Below are 19,940 nucleotides of genomic sequence, written 5' to 3'. Positions count from 1 at the left end.
GCTTGAGCCACAACCAGATCGGAGACTTCGGTGCCCAGCACCTAGCTGCCATCCTCCCCGCGCTGCCTGAGCTCAGGAAGATAGAGTGAGTGGTCAGGCCTCCTGACAGGGGCCCTCAGTAGCCATACCGCAGACGGGGAGACCCTGGCCCCGCCTCAGGCTGACCTTCCTGTGCCATCCTCAGTGTCCAAGCGGTGGGGCTGGGTTACGTGCAGGCCCCGCCAGCCGTGGGATCTTCAGCCAGCCCAGGCCCTGGTCTGGTCCTTCCTGCCCCCTCGGGTAGAGAAGGTCTACGGCGGGGGTGTGGTCTCTTGGGGCCCTAGCAGGTGCGCTCGGGTGGGGGGACCTGGGTATCCCAGGGTCTGATGTCCACCCACCCTCAGCCTCTCAGGGAATGGCATTGGCCCAGCTGGGGGAGTGCTGTTGGTGGAGTCTCTCGCCCTCTGCAAGCACTTGGAGGAGCTAATGTAAGTGTGGGTCCTGCTGGCTGCCCTCTGCCCTTCGTATCCCCAAAGCCCTCCTGGCCTTTGTGTTCCCCGGGGCACCCAGGGCAACACGGGGTCTGGAGCCAGCCGGCCCGGTGCTCACCCTCATCTCTGTCCTCTTCCAGGCTGGGCTACAACGTCCTGGGAGATGTCACAGCCCTGAGGCTGGCACAGAGGCTGCCCCACCACCTGAGAGTCCTACAGTGAGTGTCCCTCCGCCGGGCTCTTCTGCACGGCTGACCGGGAGGGGTTCGCAGGCAGCGCTGGGGAATCAAGGCCTCCACTAACGGAACTGCCAGCCCTAGGTCAGGTCGTGGTACGTGCTGGGACGGCCTGCCCCGCCCTGCCCACTCCTCCCCTGCTTCGGGAGCCTGGGGCAGGGTGGTCAGGAGACCCAGCCTCGTCCTGGGTTGTGACCAGCGCCTTCTGGGCCGTGAGCCAAGCCACTACCCATTCTGAGTCTTGGTTTCCTTATGTGCAAAAGAAGTACCATGGTCTGCACTCCGTGTGTCCCTGAACCGGTCTCTGAGGGCGGGTGAGGCAGTGTCAGCAAAGGGCTGGGCCATAGAAAAGCACCGGTTTCTGCCCCGGGCCTCGCCAAAGCCTACCAGCAGCCAGCCCCAAGGCCAGATTGCTAGCTGCTCCGTTTTCCAGGCAAGGGAAGCCAAGCCAAGAGACGCCTGGAGAGCTTGCTTTACTGACACATGAAAGAGCTGGGGGCCCTTACCACCGCCCCCCCCCCCGGAGTCCTGTGTGGATGGGGAGAAGGTTTGGGGTGACAGTGACCTGATGGTCTGATGAGGCGGCCTGAAACAATGCTGAGCGTGGGGGCTCTGGGAAGGCTCCTGAGCCCTACACCTACCCGCCTTCCACTCACCTTCTCCCCTTTCCCCAGCCTGCCCTCTAGCGGCCTGAGCCTAGAGGGGGCGCTGCTCCTGAGCCAGGCCCTGGATGGACGCCCATATGTGGAAGAGATTAGGTGAGTGTTGGCCGTGGAGTGTGGGCAGAGGAGCAGCCAGGGCGGGTCTCGGGGCTCCTCTCACAGGTGTCTCCCTATCTCACAGCTTGTCAGTGAACAGTCTGGCGACAGGGGTCCCACATTTCCATCAGGGGCTCCCACTGCTCAGGCAGATCGAGTGAGTCACCTTTCCTGACCACCTGGGGAGCTGGGGTTGGTGGGGAGGGAGGCAGCGTCTGGCACCTGGGAAGGCTTTTGAAGGGACAGAGACCTCAAGTATAAGGAAGCCTGGGGCAAAAAGGGGCACCTTCCTAAGTCTCCCCCCACCCCCACCCCAGGCCACTCCTTTGCCTCGGGCCCCGACTGCATGGTGGGCAGAGGCAGGCTGGCTGGAGATGCCCCCGACTCAGTCACGCTTCAGCCTGTCCTCTTGTTTGTCCCCAGCCTGGTTTCCTGTGAGATTGACAACCACGCAGCCAAGCCCCTAGCTGCCAGCCTAGTGCTCTGCCCCGCGCTGGAAGAAGTCCTGTGAGTGCTTGGAACAAGCCCTAGCGGGAAAGGGCGGGGGTCTGGGGGCTTGGCCTGGCTGCCCACCTCCTTCCGGCCTAAAGCTCCCCGACCGGTCCCCTATCTGTAAGTGGGGAAGGTCTTAAGCCTCCTCTTGAGGAAGTTTGAACATTGTGGCCATGAGTGATGTTGGGCAAATCCATTCAGCCTCTCCTGCCTGTTTCCCCCACTGTGGGCTGGAGCAGGGCAGGCGGGGAGGTAGACTAGTGGGTCCCTGAAAGCTCTTTGCCCCTGACCTTCCCTTTGGGAGGTGGTTGGGTAGATCACCTCATCTGGTTTACAGAACCTCGATTTATAAACCTCTTGCTCGTGGTGAAGCATGCTCCCCACCAGCCCCCTGCTTATGCCCACTCCCCTCCTGGCAATCAGATACGGTCTGGCCTTGGGCAGCCACAGGGGCAAACCACACTGAGGACTAGCCTGGGGCCCTGACCACACGATGGAAGAAAATGCTCTTTCCTAGGGTATAGGACACAGGGGATTCCAAGAGGGTATTAGGTTTGCATCTTAAAGGGGTTTTTTTTTACATTTTTTATTTACATTTAATTAATTAACATATAATGAATTATTGGTTTCAAAGGTTCAGTTTTATACCCACTGCTCATCTCATCACGTGCCCTCCTTAAAGCCCATCACCCAGTTACCCCCTCCCTCCACCTCCCTCCCCTCCAGAAACCCTCAGTTTGTTTCCTGTGATTAAGAGTCTCTTATGGTTTGTCCATCTTAAAGGTTTTAATCCTTCTCATTACATGACACCAAAGAGAAAGTCTCCAGATCCCTGCTAAGGCATCTTTAACACCTAACACTGGTGATTCTCCTGATTTATTTTTTACTTGATAAGCCAAGAAATAGTGTATATGACCATGGAGCAGATAATTATTTCATACCAAAGGTAAATCAGAGATGAGCCAGTGCAACCTAATTGCTGCGGTCTTGAAATATCACCAGCCAGAGAGTGCTTGAATTTTTTCTTACATTTTTCTTCGTGATTCTCCCTTTGTAACCAGCAGGGGGCAGGCCACAGGCTCAGCATCTTCGGAAGGACGGAGGTTCCGGCTAGAAATGATTACTATTGTCTGTGCTGTATTTGTCGTTGTAACTGCCTTCTGTTTAGGATTGTCAACGCAGGTTTCCCATTGATAGTAGTGATTAGTATTACCTAAGATTAATCTCTTAAAGTAAAAAAAAAAAAAAAAAAAAAAGCAGAGGGGAGGACCACTTTAGAGAAAATGGGGTGCATGGATATGATGCTGAAGGCACGTGCATGGTGGAAGTTTGCATCAGGACGTTGTTGCTGCAGACCATGTGCTCCAAATTCTCTGGACAGCCAGCTCTCAAGCTGTCTGGGTTCTTGAAAGATGACCAGCACAACAAGGGGGTTGGGGAGGGGAAGAGACTTATCTCCACCCTGAAAAGTCTTCCACGCGGGCGCACAAGCACCCTATCAAGTGGCCTTTCTCACACCTGTGTGGCAACCTCCTTAGTCCCCAGCCCTCCGCACCTGCCACCGTGTCTCTACCCCTTGACCTCACTGTTTTCCTGCCACTGACCTTAGGACCCCTCCCCTGCAGGCTGTCCTGGAATCTACTTGGGGACGAGGCGGCTGCAGAGCTGGCCCGGGTCCTGCCGAGGATGAGCAGGCTGAAGAAAATGGAGTATGAAGGGCACATCCTGGGAAACCAGAACTGGGAAGCATGCCAAGGGGAACCCCCGTCCTTGGGAAAACCCAAGAGGCCACTTCCTGCCATAGAGCAGGAACTCACGGAGTTGCACATTCTGGTCCAAGCCCCTCTCAACCTTAGGTCTCCCTGGGCCCTGGCCTTCAGCCTTCCTGCTGTACTGTGTTGGGTTCTGCAAGCATCTTGGCCTGGGGGCGGGGCATACAGGGAAGCCCATCGCCCCCCACTCAAGCCATTTCTCTTTCCCCTTTCTCTGCTATCTATTGAAAAGCTTGGAGAAGAACCAGATCACAGCTTGTGGAGCCTGGCTCCTGGTCGAAGGGCTGGCACAAGGATCTGGCATCCAAGTCATCCGGTAAAAAGGGCTCACGGTGGGGGGATGATGGGTGGGAGGCCACACCAACCTCTAGAATATAAGGGGACTCCCTGTACAAAGAGGCAAGATCTGGCTTGAGGGTTATCAGAGGAGACTTGGTTCTCTCCACCAAGAATTTGGCAACACACAGACCTGGATCAAATCCCAGCTCTGCCATTTGCCAATTATGGAACTTTGAGTCAGCAACTCAACCTCTCTTGACCTCAATTTCCTCATCTGTAAAATGGGCTCAATGATAGTATCAGGGAGTTGTTGTGAGGACTAAACAGTTCTATACAGCACTGAGCACAATGCCTAGCACATAGTAAGCACTTAAAATGGTAGAATCAGAACCACCACATACAGCCATATAGGTTGTGCACTGCACAAGAGCATTGCCTCTGTGGGACACCATTCATATATTGGTATGTCAGATTTCTAGTAAATGGTAGTGAAGTGGCTTGTTCAATAGAAATGAATATTTCATGACAACTTCAGATGATGGAAGTAAAGTGTCATGAAGAAGGGGAGTTTTTCCTTATTTGCACAAACGTGTCATATGAGTAGCCATGCTGGTCTAACCTGCCAGGTAGCTCTGGGCATGGCTCTTCCCCGTCTTGGGCCTGGGTCTCCCCATCTGTAGGGGATGGAGACAAGAGGATGAGCATGCCACTCCTGGTGCTCAGTGCCTGTCTCTGTGTCCTGCAGCCTCTGGAACAACCCCATCTCCCCCGACGTGGCCCAGCACCTACAGAGCGAGGAGCCCAGGCTGGACTTCGCGTTCTTTGACAAGCAGCCGCAGCCGCCTCGGGGTAGTTGAAGGCCCCCCTCAAGATCCTTTGAATTCAGCCCAAGTGAAGCCAACTTCCACTCACCAGGACAGTGGGCTCAGGAAAAGAGCCTCCGCTGGGGGCCCCTGTGTGCTGCCCCAGGAGGGAGGGGCACATTGGTCTTGCTACAGTCTTCAGGAAGGGACCAGGAGCCTCGTGTGGCCAAAAGACTACCCCGTGTTGCATGTGACATGCATGACCAGTCAGAGACATGTCACACAATGAAAGTGTCATGATGTGATGTGTGACACAGAAGATCACATATGGTAGAATTCTCTGTGACATTACATGGAACTTGCCTTGTGGCCTGTGGGTCAGTGGGATAGGTCCTGGTACCACCACGTGGCAGCACACATGATCCGTGGTTCGCATATGACATGTGACAGATGCTCATCTCATAGGACTTATGACTGGCCAGATACCTGCAGGCTGGTAGAAAATCTAATTTATTACTTTTTAAAATCAAGTATATATTTATACATTGCACTTTCAGAGCAGCTAAGCCGGGGAATGTTCTCCACCCAGAAATGGGATGGGGAGAGTGTCCAAGCACTGACTAGCCCAGTGGCCTGAGGGCCAAACCCTAGACTCAGCTATGAGGCTTTGGGATGAGGTCCGTCTTGCCTCAAGCCTCGGTTTTCCCATTTGTAAATGGGACGACTCCCTCCTCTTAAACCCCAGCTTCCAAAGACTTTGGGCCCAGATCTAGGGACGGTCCTCGGGAACGGATGGACCCAGTCTGACCTATGTCCCGGAAGAAGCCTTGTCTAAGGATGTGGGGGTAGGCACTACTGGGATAAACAGGCAAGGCCACTGGGTTCAGACACTACCTCAGCAGGATCCGGGTGAGATCCCAGGGGCTGCGCGTGCTACCTAACATTATTTCCAGAAAGGCCCAAGGATGGCCTTGCCACACTTGAAGCCAAATTTGACCATTAAATGTGGATGGTGTCCCAGCCTCTACCCTAAGTCTGATGTGTGCTGCTAACTCACCAAGGTCCGGAGTGGTTCACCCCCTGCCCCAGGGCCTGGAGAGCAAGACAGACCACAGAGAGGTGAACTGAGAGCAACACTGGCCCAGGAGTCAGAAGACATGGAGTCAAGTCCAGACTCTGTCTCTGCTTGGTCACAGGCTCGTGGGCAAGCTGCCTACCCACTCTGGAATCAGCAGTACTGTGAGAGTATTACAGAAACTCAGAGTGTTAGAACGGTCCTTTGTTTGACTTGCATGCTATTTAAACTCTTTTCGGAATCAGGCATCAATATTTAAAAGTGGGAGCTTTTACATAAATCCAGATTTTCAGCTTTCAGTTTGGCGTTAGTCCCCACATTCCCACTCAAGGGAAATTCGTGGAGTCATTTGACCGTGCCCTTTAGGTATGGCACACATCTCTGTTTGCCACAGTCCTCACCACTCCCCAGTGTGTCCCCTTCTCCCTTTTGCTGCTTGCTGGGTCCTACTGAAGGCCTGGACTCTCGGCCCTGGGGGGGGGGGGGGCGCTGATGGGTGGTATGTAAAAAAACATGGCTTGGGAAGTCAGATGGGCATGGAGTGCACTGTGACTTGACTCCTTGCTGCTCTTCAAAAGCAAACTATTTCTGGACATGAGTTAGTAATCCCCCCTGGTCCCCAGGACTTTTGGAGCTGTCCAGGAAGGATGGTGTACAAAGTTTCTGGTAGGCAGCAAGTACCGGTTACATGCTAGTTTCCTTCCCCTTTTAGGGTTGAATATCATATGAGGTGAAGAGATGCTTGAAATGACAGGAGAATAGCACCCACTCCCTGTCACCGGCCTGTGGGCTGAACAGGTTGATGGCTGGAGAAGCTTTCCTCCAGAGCTTCACCCCGTTGTAAAAAGCATGCAATCGGCGGTGCAGTTACTGCTTACCACCACTAGAGGGCAGGTTGGCCCACTAGTGATTTCCTGAGACCGCTTCCTTGGCCATTGGGCCCAGAATGAGGTTAAGAGTGATGCCAGCAGAGGTTCCCACCTAGCCTAGGACCCTGGGATGTCCTGCCTGCTGGTGGCTTACCTGGGAAGCTCAGCCCTGACCTTTGCCGCCCTCCACGTTGGTCCCCCGGCAAGCATGAGGAGAAAGTCCTCCGGCCAAGTGCCAAGCATCCACACCCCTCAGGAGGACACGCTTATCGGGCCCGGGTCAGGGCACACCTGGCTCCGGATGGTGTCATCCACCTGGTTGTGAGGGAGGGGAGGGTCAGGCAGAGGTTCTAACAAGTGTGCCTGGAAAACTCGAACCCCAGATTCTGTCTTGCCTCCCCCAGGAAAAGATAGCAAGGTGACCGTGGACCCTCGGGGTGCCCCTTCCTACCCAGGGGGCCCTGTGCTGTCTTCTCTCTTTCCCCAGCACTGGAGCAGGAGTCCCTCCAAGCCTGAAGATGACTTGCCCCATGGCTGAGGGAGGAACAGAGCACCAAGCCGAAGCTCTAGGCCAGGTGAAATGCACACCGGGAGGGCCTCGAGCTCGGGGACACTCTCTGTTCATTTGTTTTACTTGTCCCTCCTCTCCCTCCCACTCTGCCCAGGTTCTTAAAAACCCCAAGAAACTTTCAGCAGCTGCCCTGAGATTAACAGTCCCTTCAGCACAGCAGACCCGGCTGGCCAAGCCCACTCACCTTGCCCATTTCATTCATTTTTGTCTTCTGCCACCTGCCTGCTGGGAGGCCCGGACTGCCTTTCTCTCTAGCACGAATGAGGTCCACTCTCCCCACTTCCTTCCTCTGAAGAGTAAGCTGTTTAAATATCTACACAAGGGGCGCCTGGGTGGCTCAGTGGGTTAAGCCGCTGCCTTCGGCTCGGGTCATGATCTCAGGGTCCTGGGATCGAGCCCCACATCGGGCTCTCTGCTCAGCGGGGAGCCTGCTTCCTCCTGCCTCTCTGCCTACTTGTGATCTCTCTCTGTCAAATAAATAAATAAAATATTTTAAAAAAAAATAAATATCTACACAAAACCAACACAATTCAAAGAAAAGTAAGGCTCTGGCCAAGTGAGGAGTGAAATGAAAAGGGAGCCCCCGGGTTCGTGACCCTGGAATGTGATTGGGCCAGTAGGTGTCCATGTCTGTCTGCAAGGCTGGGAGAAGCCCGTTCTGCAACTTTGTCACTTGGCCTCTGTCCTTTCTGATGGGGGTCACCATCTCCCTTCTTGTCCCCACAGGCCTCAGATCCTCCCAAACTGCCCCTTCCGTCCTGTCCCCAAACACACCCATCTGAAATCCATGGCCCAGGCCAATACTTCTCGAATGATAAAGTCACAGTTATGGAAACTGTCACACGCGTGGAATCATCTGGGCATTTTGTTAACATGCAGGTGCCGGTTCAGCAGGTGTCGGGCGGGGCCTAGGATTCTGCATTTCCAAGAAGACCCCCTCCCCAAGTGATGTCTGTCCTGTTGGACTACATTTAGCTTTGGGAGGCTGTCGACCAGGGAGTGGGGCTTACCCTGACTACAGGTTAGAATCACTGGGGGAACTTTTTAAAATCCCTTTTTAAAAAACAGAGTATTGGGGCGCCTGGGTGGCTCAGTCAGTTAAGTGTCTGCCTTTAGTTCAGGTCATGATCCCAGGGTCCCGGTATGGAACCCCACATCAGTCTCCCTGCTCAGCGGGGAGCCTGCTTCTCCTGCCTGCTTCTCCTTCTCCCTCCACCTCCTGCTCCCCCTGCTTGTACTCTCTCTCTCTCTCTGTGTCAAATAAATAAAATCTTTAAGAAAAGAGTATTTCGAAAGCCCCTCAGGCAATGTGAATGTGCAGCCACAGGTAGGTGGGGACTCAAGGGTATGGAGTAAGTGGCTTCAGCAGGGCTCTGCCCCATCCCCCTTCTTTTGTACCGAGGATCCTGGTGACCTTCTCTTTGCAGAGGAGGACACTGAGACCCAGAGATTTTTCCCGACTTGTCCAAAGGCACACAGCTAGTAAGGGGTGGTGCCAGGAATCCAGCCTGGGTGTCGTGACTTTTATTTTCGCTCATTTTCCCCTCGAGTTTCAGTGAGATACACATGACATGCAGCACAGACTGAGTGAAATGATGACCACAATAAGTTAATTAATATCCAGGATCTCCTAGAGTTACAAAAAGAAAAAAAAAGTGAGAAAGAAAAATAATGACTTTTTTTTTTTTTTCCTTGAGAGGAAAGCTCTTAGGATCTACTCTCTTAACCACTTTGAAATTTTTTGCGACTCAGTCCCGCAGGGGAAGACCCAGTTTTCTCATCTGCGCAGTGAGAAGGCACAAGGACCCACTTTTATCAGCACTGAGAAGGTGACCTTCTGGTTAATCCTCCCTCGGGGAGGGTTTTGAACCCTCTGTCACCTGGCTTGCCTGGTTATTGTTCTGTAGGGCTTCCACCATCTGTGACCTCCTCTAGACCCATAGCCATCATCTGGGTAACAATCTACGGCCCACTGACAAAGGAGAAAACGGAGGTCAAGGTCACAATAGCCGGCATTCAGCAAAGCCACAATTCTAATCCTGCACCAGAGCAGGAAGCTGAGGTGGTCCTGGCGGGGTATTTAACGGGTCTGCAGGTCTGTGTGTCCTTCAGGAAGCCCCCCGCCAAGTCTGGAGGGCTAGGAATTCTACCCAGACCTGCTCTGCCCCCAACCCCCCTGCAGGGCCAAGGCCAGGCTGGAGGGCGGTGGCCCCACCCCAGCCAGAGCTGCACATGCCCTCTGGACACATCCCAGAGCTTCCTGGAAAAGAACAGGGCTCCTTTGGCAAAGATCCTCCCAGGGCTGGTCTCAGGAAGTTTTGGAGACAGCTGGTCTGCCTCCTGCTCCTGGCAGCCACCCTGGTGAGGCACTCCGCCCCCACCCCGTGTGTCTCCAGGCCTCTAGCCTCCAGAACTGGTGTCCTCCCTGGCCCTGGGCCTGGGCAACTGTACCTTGTTGCTCATCCCACACAAACTCCAGCCCAGCCCAGCTGCCCAGAAAGTGACCTTTGCCCTGAGGAGGAGAGGACTGAAAAGGAGCTTTCCCTAGAGAACAAAGGCCAACTGGGGTCCCCAGGTTGAGTGCCTAGGACAGAAGCATCCAGTTTCCTGGGCTGTGCCTGTGGTCCGCACCCCCATACGAATATTTCAGCACAAGGTTGGGGCAGATGGAGGTGTCTGGGGCTGGCTGGAAAGGCAGGGGGTGCCTGGGCGTCCTGAGCCTAGAAGCAGGGTTCCCTGCATTACAGCGACCACAACTCTGGAACTTAAAGACAGTCCCGATGTCTAGGAGTGCTTGGTACCCTTCTAATCACACAACGGTCTCTCTGAATTCCCACAAGCATCCCAAGAAGTGGATACCAAATCTATCCTCCCATTTTATTGAGCAGGAGACTGAAACCCAGAGGAATTAATGATCTCACCCAGGCAATAACGGCAGCCACTGGGATTCAAACTCAGAGCCATGACTCCACGCCTGGAATGTGGCTCTGGAGTCAGCCATGTGATCCTCCAGGGGATGTCTCCATCACGGATATGTCTCCGTATCAGCTCCCTGTGTGGCAGATGGTGTTCTCCAAAGACGGCCACCACTGTATCTCCGATAACAGTGACAGTCCTCTCAGAGAGGAGGGTCTATGGAGAGAGCTGGTGACATCGTATGACTTCCAAGGGTAAGGTTCTATAAAAGATAACAAGGCTTCCACCTGGTCCTCTTGGGATGCTCGCTGCTCACCCTTGGAAGCCAGCCGCCATATTCCAGGGAAACCCAGGTCGCACCAACGGTCATGGACCACTCCTGCTGAGGTCCAAGCCAACAGCCAGTGTCAACGGCCAAACATAGGCCTTCTAGAGAACGCTAGCCCCTCTTGTAATCTGACTGCATCTGCTTGAGAAATCCTAAGCGAGGACCACCCCAGCTGAGCCCAGGTGAACCCCCACCTTCAGAGCCTTGAGAGATAGATTATAAGGTTTGGGGGGATTTGTGATGCAACATTAATAACTGGGAGCCCCTCCATCTTCTACCCCCTCCCACACGTCTGAGGCCAGCCAGGGCCTGGTACGCAGTACTCTTTTGGAGTGTCTTAAATTCACACTCAAGTGTAGAGGCAACCCTGGTTGTTCTCATCTATCTGTCCAGACAGCCTGGACTGTGGACATAAACACCCAGACAGCAGGTGTTTCATACACGTGCACACACACAGACACACAAACACACACACTTAGACCTATTTCAGGAAATCAAGGCCTTCTGCTTTTGCAGAGAGTACCCCATGTAGGCGAGGAAAGACTCCCTTCAGCATTGAGCTGTGACGGCCTTGCGTTGTGTGTGCATCAAGTGTAGAATCAACACATGATGGTCAGTTGGCCTTCGTCGGTTGACCTCTGGTCTCTCCTGCTCCCTGGTTTTGTATTAGACATAACATTCATCCCTTTGAAGTCTACAAGTCAATGGTTTGAGTATACCTACAGCTGTGCAACTCCGTCATCTAAGTTCAGGACATTTTAAATCATCTCCCAAGAAATCCCCCCCCCTTTTTTAAAGATTTTATTTATTTCTGCAAGAAAGAGAGAGAGCACATGAGAACAGGAGCAGAGGGGAGGGCAGGGGGAGAAGCAGACTTCCCACTGAGCAGGGAGCCCAAGGCATGCCTCCATCTCAGGACCATGAGATCATAACCTGAGCTGAAGGCTGACGCTTAACCGTCTGAGCCACCCAGGCGCCCAAAACCCTCATTAATAGCAATCACTCCCCAGTATCTCCTCCCAGGCCTAGACAGCCACTAGACTTCCTTCTGTGCCTGAGGACTCGTCTAGTGTGGACATTTCATGGCAATGGAATCACACATATGCACCGTCTTTTGTGACCAGCTCTTTTCACTTAGCATCATGACTTCCAAGTTTGTCCATATCGTACACATGCCACCCCCTTCTATGACTGAATAATATCCCATGGTGTGGAGAAAGCTCATTTTGTTTATCCATTCATTGCTTAATGGACATTGGAGTTGTCCCTACTTTTTGGCTTTTCTGAACTCTGCTGCAGTGAACATTTGGTAGGAGTTTTTGTTTGGACACAGGCTTTCATTTCCCTTGGGTAGATACCTAGGAGGGCAGTTGCTGGGATCCCTGACCTTTATTAAATTCTGTCCCTGTGGCCAGGGATCCAGGATCTTCTTCACCCTGGGCAGACCCAACTACTTCATCCTTTGGGGCTCCTTGGGGAAGTCTGACTTCTGTGGCTGAGTGGGGTCTTCCGGGCCACCCCACCTCCAATCTTTGCACTTTTCACCCAATAATACAATTACCTGGGTCATGGGCTTGGTCCGGGGAGGTGAGGAACTTGAGGGGAGGGACGCTGCTTGGGTTCACCATAGTTCATCCCAGGACCTGCCACTCCTGTGTCTCTGAAGCAAGGAGAGGATTGGGATGCTGAGGGCCAGATCAATCAGGCAAGGCTTCCTGGGGGAGGTGGGGGCTGTCGCTAGTATGTCTATGGATTGGTTTGCCCCAAAGCTGGGCTGAGAGGGCTTTGAAGACTTAGGTGGAGGAAAGGTGAGGAGAGCTTGGAGAAAGGAAGGATGGATGGGGAACAGGCAGGCAGAGAACAAAGCTCAGAGCCCTGGGGTTTCTTAGTGGCCGCCCCTCCAAGGCTGCTAAGTGCCCGTGACTCAGACTGGAGGGAGGTTCACAGGCTGCAGTGTGAGTCTCTTAGTTAACCCTCTCCTACCCGGAACGGAAAAACCACAACCCAAGCACGAGGTCCTTGAGCCGCAGGGCCAAAGGCTTTGGAAGTGGCCTTGAGATCTCCCACAATCTGGTTAAATGGGGCTGAGCCGCCGTTGGCCCAGATTTTGGGGTGTGTGTGTGCAGATAAATACCGCTGAGTGGTCTGCAGCGGGAGCGCCCGGAGGCGATAAATGCGTTTCTTAAGAATTGATGCTTCTTCTAGGGTAAAAGAAGGCCTTCACAGAAAAGGGGGACTCAGGGCCAGGGCCTCAAGGCCCCCCCTTAATTACGCTCCCGCTAACTATCCCCAGGCACCGTTGAAACTGTCTTTATCTTAGCGTCTCTGCCAGAGAAATATGTGTCATCTTCCTAGTGTCTGGCGACAAGAAAATGCGGAGCTCTTTTACTACGGGAGGAGGGGGAGACTCTGCGGTCCTAGCGCGGCTCAACGCAGCCCAGAACCCAGCCCTGCCGCGTACCCCCCGAGGGCGCAGCTCGGGGCCCTGGGGGTCGAGGCCACAGGCGGCGCGCTGGGGCCCCGCAGGCCCGAGCTGAGCCCACCCCTCGGTTCCCGCGCCCGCGGCCCTGAGCGCACGGTGCTCGGAACTCGGAGGTGCCCGCGGCTCGCGGCGAGGCCAGCCAGGGAGGGTGCGAACCAGCCGCGCTCCGATCCGCGGAGTCCCAGCCTCGAGCGTTCGGACCCTCGGATTCCGGCCTCGAGCGTTCGGACCCTCGGGTTCCGGCCCCGGCCGTTAGGCCCCCGCGGCGCCGAGAGCCCGGAGCGCTAGGGCGCGCCAGCCACGGGCTCTGAGCGGCGGGCGGCGGGCGGGACAGCGCTCCCGCTCCGCCCGTGGGGAGTGCTTGCCCCTCCAGGAAGAGCCCGCCTCGCCTCCCCCCTCCCTCCCCACCCCCGCCCCTCTCGGCCGGAGGGAGGAGCCCGAGCCGCCGCCGCCGCCCGCCCGCCCGGGAGGAGCGCCGGACCCCGAGCGGCTGGGAGCGCACGCGAGCTGGCCGGGGCCGCGCGGGCAGCGCCCTGAGCCCGTCCCGCGCCCGCGGGCCCTGCCGAGCAGGGGAGCGCCCCGGGATGTTCCGGCGGCCCGGAGCGCGGGCAGCGGCAGCCGCGGCCGCGCCGTGAGGGCGGCGGAGCCCGCGGGACCCGCGGTGAGTGGGGCCCCGGCGGGCCAGGGGCGGGCGGGGCGCCCTGGCGCCAGAGCTAAGTTCGGCCTTCGGGCTCGGCTTCTGGCGCCAGTGGCTGGCTGGAAGGAAGCTGGGTTCCGCCTCGGGGGCCGTGGCGCCCCGAGCCCCCGTCAGCGGGGGGCACCCACGCTCGGGCGCTTGGGTGACTCAGCTGCGACCCGGCCACGCGGGGGCGCTCCGGCTGCGCCCCGGGGCAAAGCCGGGAGGGTGCGGGAGGAGGGTGGCGCCCCTCGGGGTTCGAGCCCAGCTGTTTAGGGACTCGCCTACCTTCCCCGAGGAGTCTGGGGGCGTCCGGAAGGTAGAGTCCCCGCCACTGTAGTAGCTGCCGAAGACTTGGGGTCGGGCTGGCCCTTGGCCCCCGCATCCTGCTCTCAACCTCCAGTACCCCCGCCCCAGAGCCCTGCCGGAGAGCCAGCTCCCAGCCCAGAAGAGGGAACGAAGGGAGGGAGTGGAGCTGGGCAGCTTCCCAGAAGTCGAAGTGTGTTTGCAAACTAGTTTTTTTTTTTTTTTCCGCAAAATCTGTCTGGCACCTGTGTGGTTAAGGGGGTGGGGTGGGGGGACATGGGGAGAGAGAAAGAGCGAGTCTCCTGCTTCCTTTCCTTTCTCCGCAGCCCTGCTTTTCTGAGAATAGAGGTGTCTTACTCCCCTCTTCTCATCCCATTCCCCAGCCCCGCCCTCTGCCCCCCCCTTCCTTGGACAAACTCCCCGGCAGGGCCTCCTTTAAGGGGGCTGTGATTTGCCCAAGATCAGGAAGGGGAACTGGAATCCAGGGCTCTGGTAGCCAGGCTCATGCTGATGCCAGTGATTCTCCCAGCCCTGTTATGTATTTGGGGAGAGTGACACCAGCAAGGGATCTGGGAGAATTACAAGCGGCCTTTTGTTTTGTCTGCCCTTAGTTTTTGCTTGCCTTAGGGGTGTGGGCTGTCACCCATGGGTGGAGTGCTTTTTCTGTTCCTTGGGCCCCCCACAGCTTCAGTAACTGGGGGGAGGAACCCCTTTGTAACCTTCAGCAGCTGCTGTGGCCAGTCTTGCTGGGGCCTGAATGGTGAGCTGGGGGACCACTCCTCCCACTCCCAGTCTCCCCCGCTTATCTGTAAAATGGGCTAATGGTCAAGGACCTGTGTGCCAGGAAGGCAGGGTGCAAACATAAGGAGTGGTTTTATTGCAGTACCTCTGGCATAGGGCCCAGTGTGTTCTGGTACTGCCCCAGGCCGGCGGCCCTGCAGGCCTCTGTGGGAGCGGTCCCCCCCGGGGCAGGTCTGGCCAAGGAAAGAACCAGGGACTAAGAATATTGACAAAGGGATTCTCCTTGCCCTCTGCCACTTCCTGTGTGTATGTGCCTTCTCACTCGCTGGGCTCAGGGGTTTTTTCCATCTGTAAAATGAAGCACACTATGACACATTCCAGTTTATAGGGTTCCTGGGAGGCTGCAACCGGAGAACAGGGGTTCTGCAAAGTGCAGTGTGCTTCATGAATGGCATGTGCAGTGTTTCAAGGTACCCCCCACCTCGCCCCGGGGCCGTGAAAAATTAAAAACTCAGGGAGAAGAGGGCCAGGGATAGAGCCTCAGTGTCTCTACCTGTAAAGTAGTAAGAATGATACTCTGTATACCTTTGTCATCTTTTAGGGTAATTGTGTATTTATTTAAAGGGAGTTGTGAGGATTAGACGACAAAGGGGTCATGTGCCATCGTTGTGACTCGTCTGGTGACAAGCACTCGGTCACTGTTAACTGTCAGTGTTGTTATTCCTGGGAATATCCGTAAGCCTGGTGAGGGCATTTAGGATTCCTTCTGGGGTTTTCTCAGGCCAGACTCTTCTCCCTTCTCCTGCATCCTTCTTGGAGAGAAGAGTAAGAGCCAAATGTCAGGCTTCTGGACTGTTCAAAGTGCAGAGTCCCGAGTGGGCAGGTTCTGCCCAACAGAGGAGGACACTGTGAGGGATGGTAGATCTGATTATGTTCCCATTTTAAGGAGTGACAGAAAACAAAGAACATTCTCAGAGCAGGGAGCATTGTCCCCAGGCAAGGTCCCCTACTGAGAAGCCCCCAGCCCCAAGGTCCCCTACTGAGAAGCCCCCAGCCCAGGGCCAGGGTCCCAGCTGCACCGCCCCCCCCCCACCCCCGCCTTCCCCAACCCTTACAGGGCCTGCTGGATCAGGTGCGACCATTTCAGGACTCTAGCCACCTCTCCTTTGGAGACTTGGCCTCAGAAAGGGGGCAGGATCCCCTCCAGTCCTACCCAGTGCCCTGCGGAGCACAGAATGGGGTCCGTGGGAGCCAGGAGGCTGGGTCACCCTAGGATCTCGGCAGGCAGCAGCTGGAGAAGAGGACGGTCATATCCCACCCCCACTGTCCAGAGGGAGACTTGGGTGTTCTGAAGGAGTCACAGCTTCTTGAGGTCCTGTACTGCCTAAGAGCTGGGTGGGGGTCTAAGGTGCGTCCTCGTTCTCAGCCGGCCTCTGCTCCCATGGTGGGGTCAAATGGACTGACTGTGCTGTTCGGTGCTGTTTGATGTTCTGGAGTTTTCTCCGCTGCTCTCTCCTCACCTTCTTCCTCCAGGGTCTGAGATGAGGCTAATTAGCTACTAATTGCTCACTCCCTGGGTATCACCTCGCTTAATTTTTCTCGGGGTGGCATTAACTACCTTCTACAGTCACCTTATTTATTCGTTTGTGTATCTGCTTATTATCTCTCCTCTTCCCAAAGAGTGGCAGCCTCACGGACGGCAAGGACCGTGCCCATCTTGTTCAGGGCCCTCTCCCTGCCCTGAGAGAGGTGCTCCGTAAATACACGATGGATGTCTGGGGCTGCCCCGCACTGTAGCCTCCCGTCACAGGGGCCCGTGATGTGGGCTGACAGAGCCCCGAGGAGTCGTGACTTTGCCCTCTTGCGTCTCTGGAGGCCTTGCTGCTCAGCCTGCTAAGTGCTGGGGGAGCGGCCCAGGGCCGCGGGCTTGCTGATGGACGAGGAAAAGCACGCGTCTGGAGAGGGTGGGATTATTTGCCTGACACCCAAGGACCAGGAGTGGAGGACATGGAGGTAGCCGCTGCTGCCATGGACTCCCTCCCCAGGGGACTGAAGTGTGCTGGGGAGGGTCACCCATTCCCCGTGTGACCTGGGCTACAGCTCTTAACCCCCCTGACCGCAGTTTCTTTGTCTGGAAAATGGCGCTCCTTACCAGGAGCACTCCCTGCTGCTTTCTTCATGGGGTTCTTCAGGCAGCTTTGAAAGGGCTTGTAACCTAAAGAGGGCTGCGAGTCCTTTTCCACCAGTGGCTTTGGGCCCCATGTTTCGTTCACTGTAGTGCTGCCCGGTTGTCACTCAGCAAATATTTATTGAGCAGGTCGTCTGGGCCAGGGACAGCACTGAAGCCAGGGCACCGACATGGAGCTCAGAGTGGAATGGGGGACAGAGAGAGGCTGCCAATGACGAGGCGGCAGCAGGATTTCACATAGTTGGGGCGGGGTGGGTGAGGCGCTCGGTGAGGCGTCAGGGAGGCCATGACATTCGAGTAGACATGCTAATCCATGGCAGTGGTCTCTGGTTCATGGCTGTATCCCGGCTGTGCCTGGTGCCCAGCAGGTGTTCCATGGATATTTTTGAATGAATGAAAGAGGGAGGGTGCCCTAGACAGAGGAGACAGCACAAGCAAAGGCCCTGAGGTAGGAACATGCTTAGTGTATTCTAAGAGCGCTCTTTCTCCACTGGTGGCTCTTGTATCTTGCTGGGAGCTGGGGTCTTCTGGCTTGCACACTGTGCCTGGCTGGCCGCTCCCCGGGATGCAGGAGAGAGCATGCTCAGCTCCCCTCAGATGATGCCATCTGACCCCTCCCTCCTTTTGGGCCGCAGCCATCTTTCCAAGTCACCCTTGTGGCCCCTCGGGGTGGGGTGTGCTTTGCACCATGAATGCAAGGATCTCAGCTGCCTGGTGTCGCACTCTGGTTTGCCATGGACTAGCCGGATGACCTTGGGTACTGTATTAGTTTTCTAGGGCTGCTGTAACAAAGGACCCCAAACTGGGCAGCTCATAGCACAGAAATATCTTCGGTTTTGGAGGCCAGAAGGCCAAATTCAAAGTGTTGGCAGGGCCGTGCTCCACTAAAGGCTGAAGGGGAGGGCGCTTTCTTGCCTGTTCTAGCTCCTGGGAGCTGTGGTAGCATCACTCATTCCTCTCTCTGCCTCCTTCCCTTGGTGCCTCATAAGGACACCAGTCATATTGGATTAAGAGCCCCTCCTCCTCCCGTCTGGCCTCATCTTAGCTAATTACATCTGCAGCCACTGTCTTTCCAGAAAAGTTCCCATTCTGAGGCACTGAGGAGTTAGGATTTCAACTTAGTTTTTAGGGGAACATAATTCAACCGCTAACAGGCAGTTTCCATAACTTCTCTGTGCCTCAGTTGTCCTATGTGTAAAATGGGGTACTAGTGAGAGGGGCCGTGTCCTGGGACTGCAAGAAGGCCACAGTGGGATGCCGTAAGCCTCAGGACAGGACCAGGCACCCTCAGCCTGCACTACTGTTTCCTTCTCAGGGAGGACCCAGAGCCCAGGAGCGGATGGTGGTGCCCTTGACCAGAAGGGCTCACTGGGGAGGGCTGGGCCTGGGGTAGCACCTGCCGTCTGGCTCAGAGAGGCCTATCCCCACTATCAGGCTGAGGGCTGTCTGGCTGAGGGCAGCCCTTCAGTGTGGCAGGGTGTGGGCTGGGCAGCAAGAAAGCCACCGAACTAAAGGACACTGTCAAGGAAAAGTGGGGGAGATCCCCGCGTGCTGAGGGGTGTGAGCAACGGTGTCTCGCCACCCTGCAGGAACCCGTGTGGGGACTTGGACCTGGGTGAGCCCAGGTGACTTTCAGGGTAAATCAGCCCAGAGATTCTGGGGGGGGGGGTGTTGGGGCAGAGCTTGCGACCGAGGCCCAGAGCAGCCCAGGGAAGACTGAGGGCTATGTGTAGACTCCTCAAGACCAGAAGGAGCCCCAGCCCTTCACAGGCAGGGAAACTGAGGCACAGAGAGGGCAAGGAACTTGCAAGAGTTGACACACTTTTGGGGAGCCCCCGTGGTAGTCCCTGGCTGAGCATGGGCACCCCAGGGAAGAAGGAAGGGCCCAGGGCTGCTCCCGTGCCTGAGGCAGCCCCTTCGAATGAAGCCAGGTGGGAATGACTTTGGCTGGTGGCCACCATCACCACGCCCTCTGCCCTCCATTAGCTTGGTTTAGCCTCCGAGCTCGGCCCTGCCGACTCCCAAGGTCCCTGAAGTACCCTGTGCACCCTAAGGTGCATCCACACCCGTCCCCTGTCACGCTTTCTGGGAGGTGGGAGGGGAGCCCGTCCCTTGCCTCGCTTGGTGGAAGAAGGAGCTGAGGCCTAGGAGGGAGGAGGTGGCGGGTGGCAGAAGCAGGACTTAACCCAGCGCCTGGACTCCCGGAGGGGGTGGGGAGGAGCATGGAGGCACCTGGCAGCCTGCTGTGCCCACTTGGGAGCCATAGGCTGGTGAGACGGGCCAAGGCCCTTGGACCAAGGTTGAGCTGAAGCAGGGAGGCCCCCTTCCCCAGGGGCCAGAGCTTGGTGATTGGCGGGAGTGGGGGGAGGCTGCAGTCGGGGTGTGATCTGGTGGAGGCTGGGGGCTAGGAGGCATCAAACCCCTGCTGCAGCTCCCTCTCGGTGCTGTCTGCGGCTATATTTATCCCTGTAATGGCCTAGCTGCCGCCTGTCGGGAGTGCCATGCCTTCGCGGAGGTAGAGAAGTGATTGGTGTTGAGATGCGCCCGCCACCTGGGCGAGAGCCCGGCACACTCTCTGGGGGCCGTGTGCCGCCTGGGGGGAGCGGTGCAGCCCCAGGCTTGCAGGGAGGGCCCAGGGGTGTGAGCGGCTCGGGGCTGGACTCCCCGTTCCCCGCAGAACCGGGGCTGTGGCTGGGGTTGGTGTGTGCCTGGAAGATGGGACCAGACCTGCCTGGAGCCTTTCAGCTGGGAGATTCAGACACAACTCATGATTCTGAGATCCCGGAACTGGCCCGTCGGGCATGCTGAGAACCTATGGTCCCCTTCCCCTTTTCTCACTTTCAGGAAAGGACAGCGACATTTCCTAAGCCAGTGGTGACAGTGTCAGTGCTTCCTGCCCAGGACCAGGGTCTCAGGAGGGGCTTTGTGGAGGACTCCCTCAGTTTTTGGTTTTACAACATTTCACTGAAGTATAAAAA

At 56.2% G+C, this 19,940-nt stretch overlaps 2 protein-coding genes and 1 long non-coding RNA gene across 9 annotated transcripts in view; 2 read left to right on the top strand and 1 right to left on the bottom strand.

Moving 5' to 3' along the window:
* NLRC5 (NLR family CARD domain containing 5) overlaps nt 1–5,837 on the top strand; it is an 85,721-nt gene extending 79,884 nt beyond the window's left edge. For all 6 annotated transcript variants that reach the window (XM_059153361.1, XM_059153359.1, XM_059153360.1 and 3 more), the window contains 9 exons: nt 2–85; nt 384–467; nt 611–688; nt 1,381–1,464; nt 1,550–1,621; nt 1,888–1,971; nt 3,582–3,665; nt 3,961–4,044; nt 4,753–5,837. In XM_059153361.1, coding sequence (XP_059009344.1) covers nt 2–85; nt 384–467; nt 611–688; nt 1,381–1,464; nt 1,550–1,621; nt 1,888–1,971; nt 3,582–3,665; nt 3,961–4,044; nt 4,753–4,864 — 766 coding nt within the window. In that variant the 3' untranslated portion in view covers nt 4,865–5,837. The remainder of the gene's footprint in view (nt 1; nt 86–383; nt 468–610; nt 689–1,380; nt 1,465–1,549; nt 1,622–1,887; nt 1,972–3,581; nt 3,666–3,960; nt 4,045–4,752) is intronic.
* Nucleotides 5,838–8,708: 2,871 nt separating this feature from the next.
* LOC131818724 (uncharacterized) lies at nt 8,709–14,198 on the bottom strand. The gene is made up of 4 exons (XR_009348922.1): nt 14,016–14,198; nt 12,131–12,229; nt 10,247–10,503; nt 8,709–8,955 (listed from the first exon to the last, which is right to left on the bottom strand). It is a non-coding gene; the product is annotated as an uncharacterized LOC131818724 (long non-coding RNA).
* CPNE2 (copine 2) overlaps nt 13,498–19,940 on the top strand; it is a 45,115-nt gene continuing 38,672 nt past the window's right edge. The window contains exon 1 of one of the 2 annotated variants that reach the window (XM_059153366.1): nt 13,498–13,712. The gene's annotated coding sequence lies outside the window, so the exon portion shown is untranslated. The remainder of the gene's footprint in view (nt 13,713–19,940) is intronic. The other variant, XM_059153365.1, reaches the window with a different exon arrangement.

The sequence above is a fragment of the Mustela lutreola genome, chromosome 16 (genome assembly GCF_030435805.1).
Source record: "Mustela lutreola isolate mMusLut2 chromosome 16, mMusLut2.pri, whole genome shotgun sequence".
Taxonomy (NCBI): domain Eukaryota; kingdom Metazoa; phylum Chordata; class Mammalia; order Carnivora; family Mustelidae; genus Mustela; species Mustela lutreola.
This window is presented reverse-complemented; position numbering and strand designations above follow the sequence as displayed.